We start from the raw sequence: 21,541 nt of genomic DNA, 5'->3' as shown, positions 1-21,541 counted from the left end.
ATCTGAACCATCCATTTGCCAAAGGGGCAGCCTCCTTTACATCCACACAGTTCATAAGTCTGGTCTTGCCATTCTTTAATCAGTCTTTGCAGGGATGCGCTATTCAGCCATACTCTGTATCATGGATAGCTGGATTGTTCAGTTACACCAACATTACTGTCCCTCTCTTATTTATTTCTTTACAAAAATCAAAAGGGAATCACCACCTTGTAGAACATTACAGTTCTCAGCCACAGGCAACTTATCGTTTAAAATTCACATTTCAAGCTCATATGGAATGGTATGTACAGAGAAAAGATTTGAATAAGATACAATAAAACACTAATACATATTCCAATGCATTAGCATAATACAAACTACTACTAAAGCCTGCCTAGTTATTCTTGCAACATCCTTTACTGAACATCTCTTTCCACTCCACCTGCACCCAAAAGGCCATTTGCCAAGGAAAGCATCTCTGTCTTTGGAGACTAGTGTGTTTTCCTCTTTAAACTCTTTGCCAATTCAAACCAACCAGTACCTATATTTCCAGAGCTGGCCTTCAGAGCTGAAATTGGGTGCTGAAGTGTGCATGTTGATGTATCCAGATGTGGAGTGGGAAGGGGAGACAGCACACATATTGGAGAGACTATATTCTTGGTAGAATCAATGCAATTTGTAGAATTTTCCAAGGAAGAGACAAAGAAATATATTTTTAAAAGGAGAAAATAGGCAGAAGTTATGAAGAAGCTCCGGATCTTTTAAATAGTATAGATAGAAATGTGGGCACACACCTCACCCCAGGAGGGGATGCCATAAAGTAAATGTTGCCTCAATAGTCTAAAGATAATGGACCGGGTAGAATTCCATTTCTGTTTCATTTTGTTCTGTAAAATGCCCATTATATTTCACATAGCTTTCTTTCCTATCCTCCACAAATATTTGTTTACTGTATCGGGATGCAAAGCCAGTCAATCTGTATGGAGCAGGGATATAACAAACCAGACATATGAAATCTAGAGATGTGCTAGTTCTTCAACAGGGGGCCACTTCTTACCATTTTTTATTGTACACTTTGAAGAATATTGGGTGGGACAAGGTGGTGCTAATGAAAGTCTTATGGTGTTTTTTTTCCTGCCCAGAGCAATAGTTTGACATACAGACACAGAAGCAAAATTTCAGAAATTTTGAAGCTGTGGTACTCAATGCGTTTTTCCCATAAGTTTCTGGAAAGATATGAAAATGTTGGAGAAAAATGGAAAAATAAGCAATACTTTTTCAGCACTCCTTATAGCTCTGAAGTCCCTGTATTGCTCTGGGATAGCATTCCTCAACCTGATGCCTTCCAGATATTTTGAACTTCATCAGCCTCAGACAGCCTGGCCATGTGAATGCTACACATGGTAGTCCAAACATCACAAGTGCCACAGGTTGGAGACGGCTGCTTTAGAAACAAGAAAAAGGCTTTAAGTTCCTAAAGTTATATTATTATAACTTGGTATTCATAAAATTACCATTATATTTAAAATCTTTGTACACTCTGTAGGTGTAACTAATGTCTGAATAAACTATACTTTTAAACTTTATATACCAAACATACTAGCAAACTTAAGTTATACATATTTTAGCTTCCTATTTTGTGTTTGACCAGAGGGAAATTCAGCAACTAGTCCCTGAAACATCTAAACCATCCTAAAAGCAGAAGTAGAAAGAGTTAGTGGCAGAAGAGGACTGATTCAAAGCATCTGTTCCTTTTTGTAGGTGTTTAGTGAAATTCCTAAACCTTTCCCTGTTCATGGGCTGGATTTTAGGGAAATCTAATCTAATGGAAAAACTATTTTATTCAGTTATTTCTACACTGAGCTTAGGAATGGTAAGCAAACATATTTAGCTTAAGAACCTTCAACTAGAACCTATTATTTGAAAGGTGACATTTTAAATAATTGTAAATAATTCCTGATAATGAGCATCTTATTTGTTGTTCATTTTGAATAGTTGTCTCCAGTGGCAGTGTTAAAACCATAGCTAAGAGATAGGAACCAGGCTCCTGAATTCATTTTGAGTAGAGAGGGTTTCTTTTAGCAGTAGTTGTTAAATGTTTAATAGATGAGACAGCATTCCCTTATGAAGAGGCCTAATTGTGAACATTATTAAAAACAATGACAGTGAGTTCTATAGAGCCAGGTCTGAACATTATTTAAAAAAGAGAGAGAGAGAGAGAGAGAGAGAGAGAGAAACACCAGTGGAAAAGGCCACATGCTATTCTGTCACATTTGATATCAGTGGTGGTGGTATAACCTACCATTATTATTTTGCATATGAGCTTTAGAGTAGAACTATTTCAACTGACTGCTTCAACATCTAAACCGAGCAAGTCCATTAACAAAGGACACTGTGAAACAAAAGCCAAAATGTCAAAAATACTTTTTTCTCATGATAGTGATTCTATTCACATGTTGGGAAATTGAGCATGACTTGGAGCACCTTTAAATATGACTGGTAAAAGATACATTACGGCAATAACTTTAATAAGAAATGGAGAAAACTACTATGTTGCGTAACTTGAACCAGATTAAAAACATTTTTTCTAGATCATCCTTTTATGTCTTTCTAGCAAAGTCTTTCCAGTTTTTTTGAAGTCATTTGGTGGAGGGGCTCAAGGTTGAGTGACAGTATATAAAGACCTTGCCTTATATACTAAAAAAATCCCAATGTAAAATGGTTGAACTTCCCTAATTTTACAGGAACCGCCCCCCCCACCCGCAAAAAAAGATCTCAGAAAAAAATGGAGAAAAGTTTTCTTCCTAATTTTTCTGGATATTTTTTTTCCCAGACCTTTACCTCCCTATTCATGAATGTTCAGAAGCAAGTAAGTGGATGTTTGAGAGGTAAAAGTCTTGGAGTCATGGAGTGGATTATTTAGCAACAATCCAAACAAAGGAATTGCCTCTTACTTTTTCTTACTTGGGCCAAATGATGGCGCCCCCTAACTGACTGGATGGAGATCCAAAATATGGCAGATATCACAAGCCCCCAACTTGAGCCATTGTGTATATCTGCTTCAGCCCACTCACAGAGTTTGTCTGGGGATTCATGAAAAGGAAAGAAGTGAAGGTAGTGAAGTGAAGTGAGCAGTAGGCTATAATCAATGCAGTGCTCCCTAAGTAAGGCTGTCTTCACTCATTTTCCCTTTGAAACCACACAGAGCATACCCCAGGCTCTTCCCAGGGAAAAAGCTTTCCAGGGAGGGCATAGGGCTGCTTTTGAGGAAGAGGCTGCTTTTGCAATTCCCTGTCCCCAAGCATCACTGCAGGGGTGCTAAAGTACCGTATTTTTTCGTGCGTAAGACCATACTTTTTCTTAAAAATATTTACCTAAAAATGGAGGGGCATCTTATACCTGGGGGCCGAGATGAGAACCATAGGCACACTGGGGGGGAGGCAGGCATGGGTGCATGCGTGCAGGGAGGCGGCAGGCGTGCACACGTGCGCAGCAGCTTGCTCACTCAGAGATGAGTACGAAAAGTAGGGGGCGTCCTATACATGGGGGCGTCTTATAGTCGGAAAAATACGGTAAATACAATCAATCATACATAGAAGCTGATCACCAGAAGTATGTTATTTAATTTAAAGCATGAAAACAAAATAGTGCATTACTAGAGTACAACTTGAAAGAATAAATAAGAGTAATACTTACATAGCTGTGGATCTTAAGAAAATCTGAAGGACTGCTTGTACAGACTTTATCTCCTTCCAAGCCCATTACTCTTTTGCATATATTTGATTTGGGGTCATTTGGGTTTTTTGCAATGACAATATCACCTCTGAGGAAAATGTTGTAAGGAAATGTCAGTGACTAGGAATATGTCAGTGTAACATATTTTTAATCAGTGCTGGTTAACCTTTTGAAGGAAATGTGTCCAAGGTCAAGTCTAAATTATGAAAGAATGCCACTCTAATATAGCCCTCATCCTGTAGACCCTGTGGGATGATTTCTTTAGTTGCTAAGCCAGAGAACAGTGCAGTGTTGGAAAAGTGGCTGGATATAATCCTGCCTTTATGATGCAAATGTTGTTCAGCAGCACGAGCCACAAACCTCTGCTCCCTATGTCCCTTATAGCACCTATAATGTAGGGTGAACTCCCCTTATCTAAAGTGCTTATTAAAGTTTTCTTTCTGTCTTTTGATGAAATTGAGTTATTAAAATATATAGTTACCATCCTGTGCAAAAAAAAAGAAGAAAATCTTTCCCTTCCACAGCATGCTATGAGTCTTATGCATATGTAGCAATTCTGATGGCAAGCAAAACAGAAATGGATCCAAGAAAGCTTCTACAGCACAGGCTTATATGTGGTACATAAACCATTTCCTCCAAGCTACATCTAAAACTTATTACCCTCCACAACCTTTGTTTTTAAATTGATATCCAACAGGAGTGTTTGATTGCATACACATGGCTTAATGCAGGGAACCTGCTCTTTTATAAGAGTGTTGAGCACTGTACACACATTCACTACCCCATAAAGTACTAATAAAACAGCATTTGGATAATATAATAAATGGCATTTGCATTTCTGGAGAGAATTGATATTTGAATTTGCTTCCTGGAGATAAACTCTAGTTGTCAATTAGAGAGCCGATCAAGATAACCTTAAAATAAGCATGCATAAAGTATGATAGCTGCATTAAAAAAACATCTGTGAAGTCCACACACAACGAAATCTTAAGTCTTTGGGTTTATTCTTAAAACATACCAAATCAGAAAAGTTTCCAGCAAACCCAAATTGTTTTATTCCCTGTTCTAAAAGAAAGAACTTAAAGTGCATTAATAAAATTAGCCCAATGAAGAATGAAAGATGGAAAATTATGGAAAACTAGAACAACGTACTTCTGAATGCTGTAAAAATGGCAGCTAAGATTCTCTGAAAAGACAATGTCAGAATTGTGTATTGTAGGCTCCATTGAAGGTCCTGAACACTTAAAAAAAAGGTTATACAGTATTAGGCATACAGTATTTAGTTACATATAATCTTTAAATAAGTAGATTATAGTATCATCAAGTCAATCCAGCTAATATTAACTTTTTGGAATAAATAATCCAAAACCATTTCAATCCAGATTTAGCTCTGAAACAGCCTTTGTTGCCCTGATGGCTGACCTCTGTTGCAAGAAAGGCAGAGGGGATGTGTCCCTGTTGATTCTCCTAGATTGCTTAGTAGCTTTTGATAATACGAGCCGGGGTGGGGGGCAGATACAGTGATAGGTGGTGGTTCCAGTCTTACATGCAGGCTTGCATTCAGGGATAATTTGGGGGGAATTTCTTCAAATACATGCCCTGTGAGTTGTGACATTCCACAAGGTTCTAGCTTGTCACCCATGCACTCACACAACATCCAGATAAAGCCACTGAATGACATCATTTAGGGAATCTGAATGAGGCGTCATCAATAATATGATGACATCCAGCTCTATTTTTCAGTTTCATCAGAATCAGATAAGGCTGTGAAGATATTTAACTTCAGTCTGGATTTAGCAATAGGATGGATAAGTGCCAGTAAACTGAAACAAAATCCTAACAAGATAGAGGCAGTGTGAGTTTGTGCTTACCAGAGTGCGTGCAGGAGTTTCTCAAGTTTCCGAATGTCCCCACAGACTCCAAAGGTTGCCTACATCTGCCCAATTCACTACTAAGGTACTGCTTATTGCCCTTAACAGACACTAACTGGCTTGGGGGACAAATATTTAAAGGGCTGCCCTCTCATATACTATCCTGCATGCACCTTCAGATCTTCTAAGGAGGCCAGTTTCCTAATATCACTCAAGGAAGGGGGGCTTCTCTGTGATATCACCCTGACTTTGAAACAACCTTCTGAAGGTGATATGATCAGTACTGAGTTTCCTTTCACTTGGCAGTAGGTTACAATGTTCCTTTTTGCCTAGGTATGTTAACATTTCAAATTTTTTACAATTTAAACTGAAACATTTAATTTTAAAATTTATCATTTTGTTTTGGATTGGTTTGATGGTTGAAGAATTGTGCCTTGCCTTTAATGTAATGTAATTTTGTTTGTATATTAATCTGTCTTTGAAAGTTTCACCCTCTGAGTGCCTGCAGATGAAAGGTTGTTTGCAATTTTTTTAAAAAAAGATAAAACTATAAAGTGAGAAGTATATCACATAAAGGATATAAGGCTGTCTTTAGTCTGGTCATCATCCACAGATTTTGGTTCCTTAAATTTCTCAACTCTTATTAGAGTTGTCAACAGCTTACAGGCCCTGAAACAAGGTTTGAAGACTGAAAAGACAGATGACTCCTGAATTCTTCTCAACATCAGATTAAACTCCATGCCAGGATTTATCTAGCTGACATTGCCCGTGACCCACACAGCCATACCCCCACCCCCATAACAGTTTCATGAAGTGCGAAGGCAGGTTCCTGCCTCAGGAACCACAGCTGGCAGTGCAAAACTGTGAAAGTCAACAAATCATTGTGGGAGGACTTTATATTCCTGATCCACAGGATGCAGCAAGAAAGTCTTCTGAAGTAAGTGTGTCTTTCACTCTACAGGTTTTCCCCCCAACCCTGCAACCTTTTTAATCTCACTGTTTAAATTTCACTCTAATGGGGTTATATATTCCATCACCTTTGCAGAACAGCCACTACTGCAGAAGATCATCTTGTCTAAAAGATCCCATATGGGGCAAGTGAACCTCCCTCCCTAGCTTTTGCCAGGAAGGCTCTTTCCTGTGAAGTTATAATTTGACAGACACAGATCTAGGAGGTTTGAAAGTGATCCCTGCCTGTTAAGCTGAGGGAACAGAGTAGGCATGCATACATTTGTATTGGTTCAAAACTGAGCCAAGCCATTTCCAAAGCTGGGAAAAATGTCCATTGCTGAGCCAAGCTGGAATAGCCCACAGGAGACACTAACACTGCATGCTATTGTTCCATGCCACCACATGCCATGCTTGGATACTTGTACAACCCCTATACATGCAAAGATGGGACTGCTGCTGACAGATTAATGATTCTTGCTGGCTTCATTTCTCCAATCAGCAATCCGGCTTCCAACATTTGAGCACAAGCTTCTTAGCAATGGGCAGTGCAGATAGAACGAAAATGACAGTGACTACCCAAAAGATGGAGATTCCTTAGCTATGTGCTTTCGTTTAAAAGTCTTGATGGCTCACAAGGGATGGTTTCATGCAGAAAGACACTAAAACATCATGAACTCTCTGCAGCCCTAAGTAAAGTTCAAAGAAATCTAAAAAGTTCAAGTCATGCCATCAAGATGAATATCCCCAACATGTCACTTTCTTAAACCAGCTTCAAATTTTAATAGCAAACTGGAAACTGGCAAACTAAAATTGCATTTCGTTAACGATAGCTCAGTCGTTATTTTAAAACCATTTCTTAACTTACCACAACAATTCCACCAAAATATTCAAAGGCACAATGAGCTATGCACCCATATTGAATGGTATATCCAAGAAGTCGAAAAGTCTTTCCAATGGCAACTTTCAACATAGCAGTCACAGTTCCACAGCCGGTCCTGACTTAAGGGAATAGAAATATACCAGACAATTATTTGTTCATAAAGATATATCCTGGCCTGCTATTTATTTATATATCATTAACATTTATATATCATCTTTTCTAGAACTCCACCAAAACAGTGCATAATCATTTAAAAAAATAAAACCTTAACACAATAAAAATAACAACATCAAAACAAAGAAATGTAATATTAAGACTAAGAAGTAAGTCTTTGCAATCCTTCCAAAATTCAAGAGATTGGGAGCCAATCACAGTTCTTGAAGACTGACACAGGAGAACTTCCTTTCAGGGTTGCCTGACAGACTGGCGTCTGTAGCTAATGGGGCCGTAAAAGATCTCTCAGGTCTTTTACTTCCTATATGCCACTCAGAGAAGCTCATTACAATTTAAATCTATAACATTGTAAAATGAGTAAATTGTCCATGGGACAACACCATCAACTGTACCTGTACCTTCAGGACCCAAGCTGGTGCATAGAGAAATATTTTGACTTTAAGGGATGGACAAATGGATATGAGGTGATTCTTCAGTAAGCCATTTAGCATTCCAAAGTGCTAATACTTTGACCTGTGCCCAGAAACAAATGTACAGCCAGTGGATATACTGCAGGACAGATGTAACACAACCCCAGAGGGATATTCCCAATAACTTTGTTGCTTCTGTGCTTTGAGCCATTGCAGCTTCTCAAGATTCTCCAAAGGTAGCCCCATACAGAACATGTTACTGTCATATAATCCTGATGTAACCAAGGCAGGTGTTACTATAGCCAGGTTTGATTTCCTCAGGAATGAGTGCCACTGCCACCCCAACTTAAGTTAGACAAAGGTACCCCTGGTAACTGTCACCACTTGGCAATCTTGATGTGAAACAAATTCCAAAAGCATCCAACATTGCAGATTTGATTTTTCAAGTGCGCTCAACTCCATCCAAAACAGGTAGGTACCTATTGCCCTCCTGACTAGGAGTGAATCCATCATGTCAGTATTAAACTTCTATTTGTTAACTTTTATTCAGCCCATTATTGCTTCCAAGTCTAGAACCCCACCAGGCGTTAGTGGAAAAAAAAAGAAACATAGCTGCCTATCATCCGAATCTTGGTGGTACTTGGATTATCTTTCTCAGAGGTTTGAGACATGAGAGACAGAATTGGTCCCTATGCAATTCCACATACAGGATCCCTACAAGGTCACATATTCCCAAAGAAGGATTCCCAAGGAAGGACGGGAACCGCAGCAAATCAGCCTCCTATATCCATCCCCACTAGATATCCCAGTATCATGCTATGGTATATGTCATTGAATACTGCTAGGAGGTCCAAGCAGAATCAACTGGGACATGCTCTTCCTACCAATTTCCTAGTACAAATCATCCCTGAAAATGATTAAAGCTGTTTTAGTTTCAAAATCAGGCATAACGCCCAATTAAATTGGATCCAAATAATCAATTCCTACAGAATTCAAGAAACTGACATGCTACTATGTGCTTAAGTCTACAAATGGTAAATTTGAGATTAGCCAGAAATTATTAAATGAGGGCTTTTACAATAAAGAGTTTATTACAGCTGTCAGCTGGATGGCACTACTCCTTTAAAGAGGACTTGTTGCTCTCCTCACCCACTCAACCAAGAATCCCTTGGTTGCTTTAATTAGTAAACGACAAAGATCAAGCACATAAGCTGTTCATCTCACACTACTAAATATTTTGTCCACACCCTTCGGATGTACAAATGGAAAACCAATCAAACACAAAAATACAAGTAAATGCCATACAACTATGATGAATTCTAATATTTCAGCCATTCAGAGTCTGTATTTGGATGAACAATGGCTTACTGTCCTGGTTTATTAACAGATGTTGAGATACAGTTACAAAGTTTGGTATTAACGGCTAGGACAAGATAGAAAAAATGGAGGGATGAAAGAGGAGTGTGTAGCTTCATCAATTGCCCATGGCTTGATGGTTTATGAAGCCTTGAAGATAACCTGGCCAGCTTACCAGCTTAATAATTAACCAGGATACAAATTAATTTATTTTGTATTCAAAAGATAAAATCAGAAAATACTTTTTAAAAATGTATCCAATATGAACCTGTTAATGACCTATCTAGTTGGAGCTGCTATTGCTCTCCTAATATCAATGACTCTTCCTGTTCTGGGTAGTGGTGCATTTAATATTTAATTGAATCAATTGTACTTTTAACTTTTGTATATCTTTGTAGCTTTTAATTGTATGAATTTTAATGTTTTTAATGTTGTGAGCCACTTTGAGTCCCAATCACTGGGAACAGGATATAAAAATAATAACAATAATATAATAATTCTTTTACCCTCTTTGTCCTGCCTTTCCAATTCATTCTACTTGTCACTCTGTTTACACTTTTTGCTTCTTCTCAAAGCATGGACTGGTTTGGAGGTTTTCTTTTTATGGTATTTGTTTTTCCAAAGATTTTTGTATACTCCTGCAAATCTTTGGGATACCCAATGTCTGCTGATAGTTTTCTCTTGCTTGTGGGTAGTGTTATTTTGCCACATTTGCACAAGAATGTAAAAACTTGAATTATTCTCAGATCATACAACAAAGAGGTAGACTGGACAGATTAAGTGACGTTTTTGCACAATATGGTCACTGGTGATTTATCTCAAGGCCACTCCCCCAAGTGTTCAGACAGGATCTTGGAATAGCCAAGATGCACAGGTGTTGGGTGGGGGCATGGGAGAGGAACTCTCAGAGTCAGAGAAATCTGGTATGCTTTTTGACTTCATGATGTTGCTTCAGGAAAGGAGGGAATGCCAGTTACAGATAGGCATATAGATAGGCATATAGAAAGGAGAAGGGATCACTTCCAAATGGGCTCTTCAGAAAGGATCAGGCCAGATGCACTCAAAAGGAGGGTTTCTAGAAGCAGTTCAGACTAGGTTCAGAAAAGCATTGTGCGTGCACAGGGATGCATTCTTTGAGGGTTGTGTTTGAAGGGTATCCTTTGATGAACAAAGAGTTTTTGCAAAGGAATGATCTGTCGCCTTGAATGTGCAACGGAAGAAAAACTTGGCTCACAACTGGGTTGTACAAATGGACTCAAAGTATAGCGAGTCCCAACACAAAATTTAAAACTGAACTTATTAAAGGCAATCAGTATGCCAATTATCATAAAAGATGAAAAAAGATAGAAAAGACAAAAACTGTACTTTTTCAATACTGCCTTTTTTCAGGTAAGGCATCCAGAACTGTACATAAATATTCTAAGTGTGGTTGCACCAATGTAAAAGGGGAGTATGATCCTAGTAGTTCTATTTTCTGTTTTGTTCCTAATCATGCCTAACTGGGGGTTAGCTTTTTTCACAGCAGCTGTGCACTGGGCCAACATTTCCACAGAGCTGTCTACCACCACTACTTCAAGATTCCTTTTCTTGTTCAGTCACTGCTAGTTCAGATCCCATTAGCCTATATTTGAAGTTGGATTTTTTTTGTTCCAATGTGCATTATTTTACATTTGCTTACATTGAACTGCATTTGCAATACTGGTGCCCATTCTCCCAGCTTGGAGAGAATTATTTGGAGATCCTTACAATCCCTTTTTGTTTCAACCACCCCAATAGTCTGGTATCATTAGTAAACTTGGCTACTTCACTGCATACTTTCCTGTTCATTTAAAAGAGTGTTAATTTCTATTTTATTTTTATTTTCTTAACAATTTGTGTGGGGGATGGGAAGGGGGGATCATGTCAGTTAAGCAGGTTATTCTGTTGAAACCCTAACTCAACTCTGGAATGAGGGAACAGTCTGGTTCAGATTATCATTCCTTTCAACTTTCTTCAGTGTTCAAAGGCCTGTTAACATCCTACCTGTAAGAAGGAAATATAGACCATTTGATAGCCCTTTGTGACCAATTCGCATGACACATCATAGATAACATAGTTCATGTCCATGCTGACTTCAATGTCATAGTTAAGTGTAGTTGAAGTAACTTTGAATTCTGTATATTGTTATAATGTGTCTTTTTCAATCTGTACACTGGAAAGATACAGGGAAAATTCATGAAGATATGAGAACGATCATGTATGATGTGTTTGACCTTTAAAAGTGGCAGGAGGAAACTGGCTTAGATTATTGATACATTATGATCATGTATAAGAAAGGCATTACTGAGAACTTTGTTAAAACACACATACATTCAACCATTTTCTGAGTATCAGTGAATCTGATTGTACTGGGTAACTTCTACCCAGTCCCTAATTTTTCATATTTGGGCAGGCTGCTGAAATATGTGGTGCTGCCTCAGTTCCAGGGGTTTTTGCAAAAGGTAGGTGTAGGGACTGGGCCCACTTCTCCCAAAAGGAAATGTGATGTAATGAGAGGGACAGTGTGGTGTAGTGGTTAAGAGCATGGGATTGGGACGCAGGCAATGTAGTCCCTTCCTGGCCATGGAGTCAACTGGGTAACTTTGGGCCAGTCACAGACTCTCAGCTCAACCTACCTCACAAGGTTATTGTTGTGGGGATAAGATTTAGAGCAGGAAGAGGAGAATGATGTGAGCCACTTTTAGTTTGCTATAAGAAAAAAAAGCAGGATATAAAGCCAATAAATAAATAAATAGCATTCCATGGTATTGATTTCAGACTCTGAATCTGAACTGGAAGAAGAGACAGGGTTGGAATGTGTAACAGAAATGCCAAGATTATAGAGCTAAGAGATAAGCCAAGCAACTGGTGAGAGCCAGACCACCTCTGGTCTGAGGCAGACAGTGTAGAATAGGGAAAGGAAGAGGGAGAGGGGTGTGACTTTACCAACCTAGTGGTTCATAGCCAAGTCAAATGAAATGAATCAAGTAATATCTGGCATTCCTACCATCTGGCCCACAAGCAGCACAAACCTCACAAGTGAAGCCAGCATCATCTGAAGAGGGGAGGAGGAGGGAAATTCAGTTTAGAATCAGCTTCTTACAGAGGCAAGAATGGACATTCCACAAGTAAGAGGGATCATTAACTTGACAGGACTTCTTGTCAAAATCCTTTATATTTCTCATTCTGTATTCAGCAACTTTTGATACCATCAGCTATGGTAATCTTCTGTATCAATGACAGAGACAGAATGGAACTGGGAATTTATCTCCTGTTCTTCTAGGACATACATTCCAGAAGATGAGTCACTCCTGTTTGACACCTAAACCAGTAGCCTATGGTATTCTGCAGGGTTCCAACATACAGCGCAGGCGATTTAAAATATACATGGAAGTGTTGGGAGAAATGTGAGATTTTGGAGCTCGGTGTCAACAGTATGTTACTTGTCTTTTCCACCTAAATCCAAGGAAGCTGTTCTAGTTCTAAATCACTGCCCAGTGTTGATAATGGCCCAGATAAAAGAGAACTGGCACTTAATCTAGACAAGAGAGGGGTACATTTTGTGAGCCAAGAGGCAGATCAGGGAATATAGATTTAACCTGTGCTGCAGAGCAGTTAAAATTCCCTTGAAGAATCATGTTTATTTACCTAGAAGCAAGTATATAAAATCTTCTAAGGTCAACATGCAAGTGAAAACTGTGCATAAGTCAAGGATTTAGCAGTTGTACGAAGTAAACTGCTATTCATTAGTACTATAGATGGGAAAATTACTCTAGCAACTTGATGGAATTCCTAACCCACTATTTAGAAAGCTGAAAGATAAACAATCAACAAATCCTTAAAACAATTTTCTTATTTATATATACAACAATAGGAATATGGGCAAAAGAGCATATGTCCACTGAAATGGGTGCAGCTGTATTTTGAACTAATTAGACTTTCAATCATAGTTTACTCAGATGCTATAGAACAAAAGTTATGCTTTAAACAGCCCAGGAAATTATAAGACAATGACCTAGATGTCAGAGGGCAAAATCTTGTGAGCTTAAACTAGTTTTTACAGGTGATAAAAATGTGAGTATCAGCATATCAGTCAGTGTCATGGAACTGATGGGAACTATGTAGGTATCTAGATATTATCACATATCTAGGAACAGCTGCAGTGGCAAACTTTCTCCTGCACTAATTGCTAAAAAAGCTGCCTCTCTTAGAAAACAGTTTGAGACTAAAAGAACATGTCTCTAATTTAAAGACAGGATTAGTAAAACAGAAAAAGTCCCCCGCCACTTGAGGTTAGTACAAGAAAGCAAACCCAAGATTGATAGGTACTAAACACTACATAAAGCAGATTTTGTGTGTGTCTTCACCAACATTTCTATTGCACAATATCAAATTAGGAATAGCATCTTCTTTGAAATGGGTTCATTAATATTAAATCAATCTCATATGAGCCTGATAGTCTTTATTATACAATATTTATTCTATAAAATCACTCTTCCTCCCAATAATGTAAGAGTTTTATTACATTAAAATATGCAGGGCCAATTATCAACTGATTTGTGCACATATGTATACACATGTGTGCAAATTCTCATGAAAATAACACCCTTCTCAAGCATCAGGAAGGACCAGAGACTTAGGGCCTATTATGCTCTGAAGAGCAGAAAATGAATGGGAAATGCTAAAAAATAACTGAGATGTCTCAACAAGTACCAGAGGCCTCTGTATACAGAAAAAAATTGAAGTAGCACCTCTCCCAGAATGAGCTGGGAAGTATCAGGAAAGATGGAAGAGAGAATTGAAGTTGTTGATTAGGAAAAAAATTGACTGGCTCACATTTAAGCAGCTGGAATGGGAAAGGAGTGAAAGGAGGAAAAAGGCTTGGGAATAGATAGATGCATTGCGATGTAAAAGACCTAAACAAACCAATGAACACATTACATGTTAAAGCCACTTCAGCTACCTTTTCATTTTTAATAATAAGCACACGCTGCAAGGTTTTGCCCTTACGTATTTTCTGTACAGGATACTTGTTGCTTACTACAATGAAACAAGTGTTCCACAGAGTACAGAATACCAATTAGTGAAGTCAGTGTTGTAAAAAAGGCAAAAAGAAAAAGAAAAAAGCTGGAATGCATAACTTCATGTCATTTAGCAGAAAGCTGCTGAGACTAGAAATGGTTTCCCAGCTTTGAACAAAGTGCCTATCTGGATTGAGCAAATGCGGTGTTTCAGTTACTGTATATATACATTTATGTTAGTTTGCTTAAATAAACTAAATTTCCCTGAAAAAAATAATCCTCGTATATTATCTAAAGCAGCATTTACTTTATGAGACAGATAAATAGTTGACACCCTGAAGGATCACATTAGTTACATAGTATACTTCCCTGCAGGTAATAAACAATGTTTCAGAAAAACATCACTTTAATTTATTACATATATACTTTTCACACGCATAAATACTCCTTATGTCAAAACCTGTGTGCACCACAGAACTAAGGCAGCATAACTGCACAACTTCATATTAAGTTGCCACACTGTTCAAATGATATACCAACTTTGGCCTCTCTGAAAAACATTTTTTGTGGGTCCTTGGAACATGCATTGTGGTATGTCAATTTCTGTTGCACAGACTTCTTTTTGCCTGTGGTCTTTTCTGGATCACAATTTTAATAGTTCAGTGCTAATTGTAATATAATAGCAAGTTGTTATCCTGCAAATATAAATTGTTGAGAAAAGATACAACATGTTCAGATTTTTGGTGCACAATAAACATTTTACCTGATAATTTATATCTGGTCCAAGAACAAATCCAAAATAAAAATTCAAGCATCTTTCACATTTTCATTACCTGATTTCCCCCTCCTTGTTTATAAAATTAATCACAGCTAGCAGGGTAGAAATAGCTGTGAGCTTCATGAATGACATCCAAGAGATGGGAAAGGATTAGTTCACAGTTGCTGCCAGTTATAGCGCCAGGTGGCTTTTTCTGCAGTGAAGGTGTTAGCGATAATCCCATTACACTGGTACTAAATCTTGCAGACATCAAAATTATCACCAAGGTTCCTTTTCATCCCATCCTTTCCAAATGACTGGAAGTCGCTTCACCTGAAAGAAGTCAAATCCACATGCAGCTGCTGTTTTAGCAGCCAGCAGACTCCCCGAGAATGCCAATCGTGATCCAATTTCACTGTGCTGGTGGCCCCTATTCCCTGTCCAATAATACATCTGTTAAAAAATCCTACAGCTACAAATCAAGTTTAATCCTACCAGGGACCTCATGTTGGTCTTGTCTTCCAAAAAGGCAGCAGGTTCTGCTGTCTATCTCTGCTAGTGTCTGGGGAATACCCTTTAAATCCCAGCCCTACTTAGAAGAATAAGCTAAGGATCACAAAACATGACCTTAAAAACCCTGATATGACTATATTCTGACCCAGAGGCATTCATTCTAGGTGAAGATTAGAACTTTGCATAATAAGATTACACAGCAAGTGAATGATATCAAGGGACTATCCATATGCAGCCGCCTGGTTTTCTATAGACAGCCTGTGCTCTGCAATATGCAGTGCAGACGAAACAGAGCTTTGCCTTTCTAGCTGAAATAAAATAGATTCACATAAATTAGTTGGCCATTTCCAGATTCCTAAATCCCCTATTACATCTTTTATTGACAGCTCCTGTGAGGATAGCGCAATCATTATTCCCTTTTTGTTAGCTTCTAAAACAATGGCACACTCTAAGTGAAATGTACATAGACCACGTGTAGAAATTAACATCTTGTTTGCTGTAATCATGGATTACAATTGACAATGCATATAAGAAAAGCAGAAATCCATGGTTAAATTATCTTGATCCTGTAACCAAAGACTTTATTATGTTCAACATATAAATAGAGTAAGAAGAAGAATTAGAATGTTGTTGTCATTCATGCAGGAAATACAAGACTAGAAGAAAAGATATAACATTTCTATTATTGAACAACAAAATAAATCAAATAAGGGTTTTCAATTTTAGATTGCATCAAAAAAGTCCCAGTTAATTGGCTATATTTGCTGTCAACACAGATATTTATCAATAATCTTACTGATTATGGACATGTTATATCTGTTGAACATTTTATATCTGTTGTCCTATGAAGGGTTAACTGCAGATAATCAGTTAAATTAACATTTTTGAAAACAAATTCCACCAAAAATCAATGTAAGTCACATATAAACATGTTTATTGCTCCTTAATGCTTGCATGAGATATAAATTTTTTACAAAACATTATCTTTTGGAGGCTCTAGAATTTTAACTCTTGGTTAGAAAAACAAGTTTTATATGTGAAAAAATAGAAAGTCAGATAGTTTGCGTCATTGGGCTACCAGTGTTACATACTATAGAATTTCTGAAATATATAGATACATATCATGTGCAGCCTAACTTACTCAAACAAGCTAAGTTCATTTTTCAGAAGCAAAGTAAATTGCACATTGTCACTGCAGACTGTGGAGATGCTAAACAACAACAATCTGAGATTCAAAACATATCCAGTTTCTTTGGAAGCACAGGCATGAGGAAGCCCTCCTTCAAATGAAACTAAGCAAGTGTCCTGCAATGCAAACAGTCCTGAAGATTCTCATCATGATTTTGCTAAAGATCAGGATTTCTTCTTATGACCAGATTACTCCCAAGAGTTTGTCCTGAGCCCTAACCTTCTTTTTTGCCAGCATATGTAACTAACAATTAACAATATGTAAATAAGAGCATTCCCCAACTGCCTCCAATCACTCAACACACTAAGGGAAGAGTAGACAACTCACTGGTTCTTTGGAAAACAGTGGTCCTGTATCTGTCTAGACACATGGAGAGCTGTTACTAGATACAGCGGGCGACAATAAGCACAGAAATGCTCTTTTCTGCTTGGGCTCACCTGAAAGCTTGCAGTCATATACCTTTGGCTTAAAATTGGGTGTGGACAGAGTTGAAAGGGAACTCAAAATGGGTGGGAATATTTTAAATGCTTTATAGAAGAAAGCTTACTAGTTGATGCCAACAGTTTCTTAAGTTATAAGAAGTCCTTCATCACCCTTTTTTGCTGTCACAAGTATTACCACAGCCACCTCTTTAAGATATTGGATATCATATCTCTAAGATTCCATTTCCTCCTCAGAAAATCACAGAATGATCTTACATAACCTCATTTGGAGGCTCGTACCAAGCAGGGAGCTAAACAATCACTTCCTCTGAGAGTTAGCCATTTTTATCCCAGAACACTCCTTGGAAGTGCATATTTTTGGGGATGGCCAGACTTGTTCAACAAAAAAGCCACCTACAGTAAATGTCAGATATTTGAGAGCCACAAGCAGGCACCAACTGCTGGTGGCAATAGAGGGCAAGTGGCTACCCATGGGCACCTGGAGCAGTGAGCTGCAAAATAAAGTCAAAGAGCCACATACAGCTCCCAAGCCTTGGTTTGGCTACCCCAGACATATATTATAACAAAGTGTTGTTCTGGGGTATTCTGGGGGTGGAGAATGGGATGCATTAATAGAAGTATTACTTCCAAATTATCAGAAGTGGTAGTTCCCCTATACTCCTCAGTAGTCAGACCTCCTCCGGAATACTGTGTCAGTTCTGGGCACCAAGATTTAAGAAAGATGCAGAAAAATTAGAAAGGGTCCAGAGGACAGCAACAAAATGATCCAGGGTTTGGAAATATTGCCCTGTGAAGAGAGACCGAGAGAACTGAGCATGTTCAGCCTTGAGAAGACTGAGGGGGGACAGGATAACCCTCTATACGTAACTCAACTGCTGTCACAGTGAGGAAGGTCAAGATCTCTTTTCACTGATACCAGAGTGTAGGATACAGAATAATCAATTCAAGTTGCAACAACTGAGATTCAGGCTATAAATATTTTCTTCAATGTCAGAGCAATACGACAGTGGAACCAGTTGCCTAGAGAGGTTGTGCGCTCTCCCACTCTAGAGACATTCAGAAAGAAACTGGACAGCCATGTGAATGGGATGGTGTAAATTGATGACCTCCAACAACAGGGGTTTGGATCCAGTGGCCTTCATTGCCCCCTTCCAACTCTACTATTCTGATTCTATGAGTCTAAGACAGCTGCTACAAGCAGCTCTACCACTTTTGCACAGAAGTTCTCTTTACATCCTAAGAAGTTACCATTACCAAAAGCATCCTTAGCATAACTTGTTTGGAAACTCCACATTGGAAACATTGCCAAAATGATGCCAAATTTGGTATGGAAAGGGAAGATAACTTTTTGCAGAGCCCTAGTCCCATGGTTTAATTCCCTCTCCATCGATTGGGCTGTATTAGCACTATCACAAATTTTAAAATATCAGTTGATCATATAAAGACGATAACACAAGTGTCATCACAATAGTCATGTAAGACTATTTCAAATGAAAAAGAATAAGACCTAAGGGAGAGATTCTGCACATTTCAGGGTGTCTTTCTGTGCTGTGGAGCAACATTGCACACAAAGAACTATTGCACACATGCAATACCTTGCAGAAATATTCACCTCCTTTGACTTTTCCATATTTTGTTGCACTACAACCTCAACTGGAATGGATGTGACTTGGACTGTTGCCACTTGATTGATACTAGATACTAAACAGTGTCAAAGTGCTAAGAATTTTTACTGTGACATGCCTAAATAAGCTCTGATGCAACCCAGTGCCTCCAGAAGTCACATACTGTACTGTAAGTAGCAGAATGGAGTCCACCTGTGGACAATTCCAGTGTCACAGAATTCAGTTAAATACACCTGTTTCAGGAAGACTTTAAAGATTCGTGCAGAGAATATCCAAATAAACAGCATCATGAAGTCCAAGAAGCTATCAAAACAGTGCCAGAAACAAGTTGTCCAGAAGTATCCATCTATATTGGGTTATGAAAAGCAAAATAAAAAATGCTATGAAAATCCCTCAGAGTACTATTAAATCCATTATTGCAAAATGGAAAGAATACGCTCAACCACAACTTTGCCCATAGAAGGCTATGCACCACAAGTCAGTGACTGGGTAACAAGGGCATAAGTTAGAGAAGCAATCTAGACCTCAATGGTAACTTCTGAGAGAATTAAAGAGTGTCACAAAAACTAACCATGAGATAATTATCACCTGCATGCTCCATAAAGTTGGGCTTTATGGAAGAATGGTGAGAAGAAAGTCATGACTGATTCAAACTCATACCAAAGCCCACCTGGAGCATGTAGGAGGCACAGCAAACATGTGGGAAAAGGTTCTCTGGTCCAGTAAAACTAATACTAAACTTTTCGGCTGTGATGCAAAATGCTATGTGTTATACAAAGCCATGCTGCATGGTGACGGCAGATTCATGAGCAGCTGATTTTCCTCAGTAAGTACTGTCAAACTCGTCAAGAAATAGGGTAAAATGGATGGAGTCAAATACAGGACAATTTTAGAGGAAACCCGTCCAGAGACTTTTAGTACTGGGACGGCATATAAAACTTTAAATAAATAAATAAAACCCCTTTCCGTCTGCAGCGGACCTGAGACTTGGGTGCAGGCTGACCTTCCAGCAGGACAATAACTCTAAACGCTCGGCCACAGTAACACTGGAGTGGCTTAAGAACAAGAACATGAAAGCTTGGCCCAGTGAAAGCTGACCTCAATCTGAGAATTTGTGGCAAGACCTGAAAGCTGCTGTTCAGCAACGGTCCTGTCCAACCTGACAAGAGTTGAGCAGCCTTGTCATGAAGAATGGGGAAATACTGAAAGATACTGATAGAGGCTTACTCTATAAGACTTGCAGCTGTAACTGCTGCCAGAGATTATTTTACCAAGGATTGACTGGGGAGCAGAGGCTGAACACAGGCAACTCAAAAGTGCCACTTTGTTCTTGTTCACTGAACTTTTTTGCCACAATAAAAATACTTTGCACTTTCACAGTGTTGGGTATCTTGTATGCATCAAGATATGTCAATTAAACCAATTTCAATTCCAAGTTTTGCAAGGCACTGCAATACGGAATTCCTGTGTGAAGTAGGTTTAGAAAACAGCAATCATTCTCAACTGTATTCAGTAGACAGAGAACATTTTGCCTGTATATTGCAATTTCATTATATTTTTTTCTACATATACTCTTCACATCTGTTTCACCATTTAACTCATAAATTCCGCTTATGATAAAGAAGAATATCTCTTTATGTAAGCCCCAAATTTATGTAAATTTTCAGAAAATAAAATTCTATTGTTTTCAATGAGGGTTACTTTTTCAGTAAAAACTGAGATGTTTAGTACCAGAGTGGTAGTGCACAGATACTCAATGAAGAATTAATGCTCCATGATTCCACTGCAAAATCCCAAACATGGTGCACACACACGCACACATGTGTGTGTGTTTGTGTGTGAGAGAGAGAAGTGCTTTATCACATGGCTGTATTTTATTATATTTTTGTATATGCAATAAAAATACAGTTTCCAAACATGAATAGATGAATGCAATGATATTCAGTCCAAGTTAATCCCCAGACATCTAAATCCATGAATAAAAATTCATCAGGTTTAAATACACTGAGCCTATTAAGCAAGAACAAAAGCATATGCACAAAAGAGCTTTTAATATATTTCAAAGCCCACAAGAGCCATGGTCTCATTAAAATTATAAATTACTCAAACATGGAATGAAGATTCAAACTGCAGTGCAGCTAAGCAGATTACAGAAAACCTCGCGTTCCATATGATAACACACCATGTCCCTCCCAGATGGGGGCTTGGAACAAAAAAGGCCATCACTGCAGCTAGGGAAAACCACCTTGTGATCTCTAGTTTCTGTTCAGCAGATGACAGCCAAATAATATGTTGATTATTCTGTTTGTGCTGCTAAGCTTGTAAGACGGCATAAAAGCGATATGATCTATTGTAAACTCAATGCTAATGTGCTGCTCCACTCATAAGTGCTATACTGAACATATTTTGAAACCATCTTTTCATCTTTTAGTCCAGTTTTTAAATGCATGAAATAAAATAAAAGGCTATACAAAACATTATTAAATATGTCTTTCAGTAAAGCAGAAAAAAGCAGATATAGTCAAGCCAAATCACATTTTTGTGAAATCAGAGGTCATATTTTGATTATTTTCAGTGGACTTTGAAAAAAGTCATTCATTACACGTGAATTAGTACCAG

General features: G+C 38.2%; 1 protein-coding gene across 4 annotated transcripts in view; it reads right to left on the bottom strand.

The window, feature by feature from the left end:
• The window catches only part of IMMP1L (inner mitochondrial membrane peptidase subunit 1), a 50,354-nt gene that overhangs the window by 19,311 nt on the left and 9,502 nt on the right, over window positions 1-21,541 (bottom strand). The window contains exons 1-5 of one of the 4 annotated variants that reach the window (XM_044425790.1): window positions 19,156-20,724; window positions 15,229-15,485; window positions 7,402-7,535; window positions 4,867-4,955; window positions 3,676-3,802 (exon numbers count right to left, since the gene is read on the bottom strand). In XM_044425790.1, coding sequence (XP_044281725.1) covers window positions 3,676-3,802; window positions 4,867-4,955; window positions 7,402-7,506 — 321 coding nt within the window. In that variant the 5' untranslated portion in view covers window positions 7,507-7,535; window positions 15,229-15,485; window positions 19,156-20,724. Of the gene's footprint in view, window positions 1-3,675; window positions 3,803-4,866; window positions 4,956-7,401; window positions 7,536-15,228; window positions 15,486-19,155; window positions 20,726-21,541 lie in introns of those variants that run through there. The other 3 variants (XM_044425791.1, XM_044425793.1, XM_044425792.1) reach the window with 3 other exon arrangements.

The sequence above is a fragment of the Varanus komodoensis genome, unplaced genomic scaffold (genome assembly GCF_004798865.1).
Source record: "Varanus komodoensis strain SLA01 unplaced genomic scaffold, ASM479886v1 scaffold16, whole genome shotgun sequence".
Classification (NCBI taxonomy): Eukaryota; Metazoa; Chordata; class Lepidosauria; order Squamata; family Varanidae; genus Varanus; species Varanus komodoensis.
Note: the sequence above shows the minus strand (reverse complement) of the source record. Positions and strands in the feature narration are given on the sequence as shown.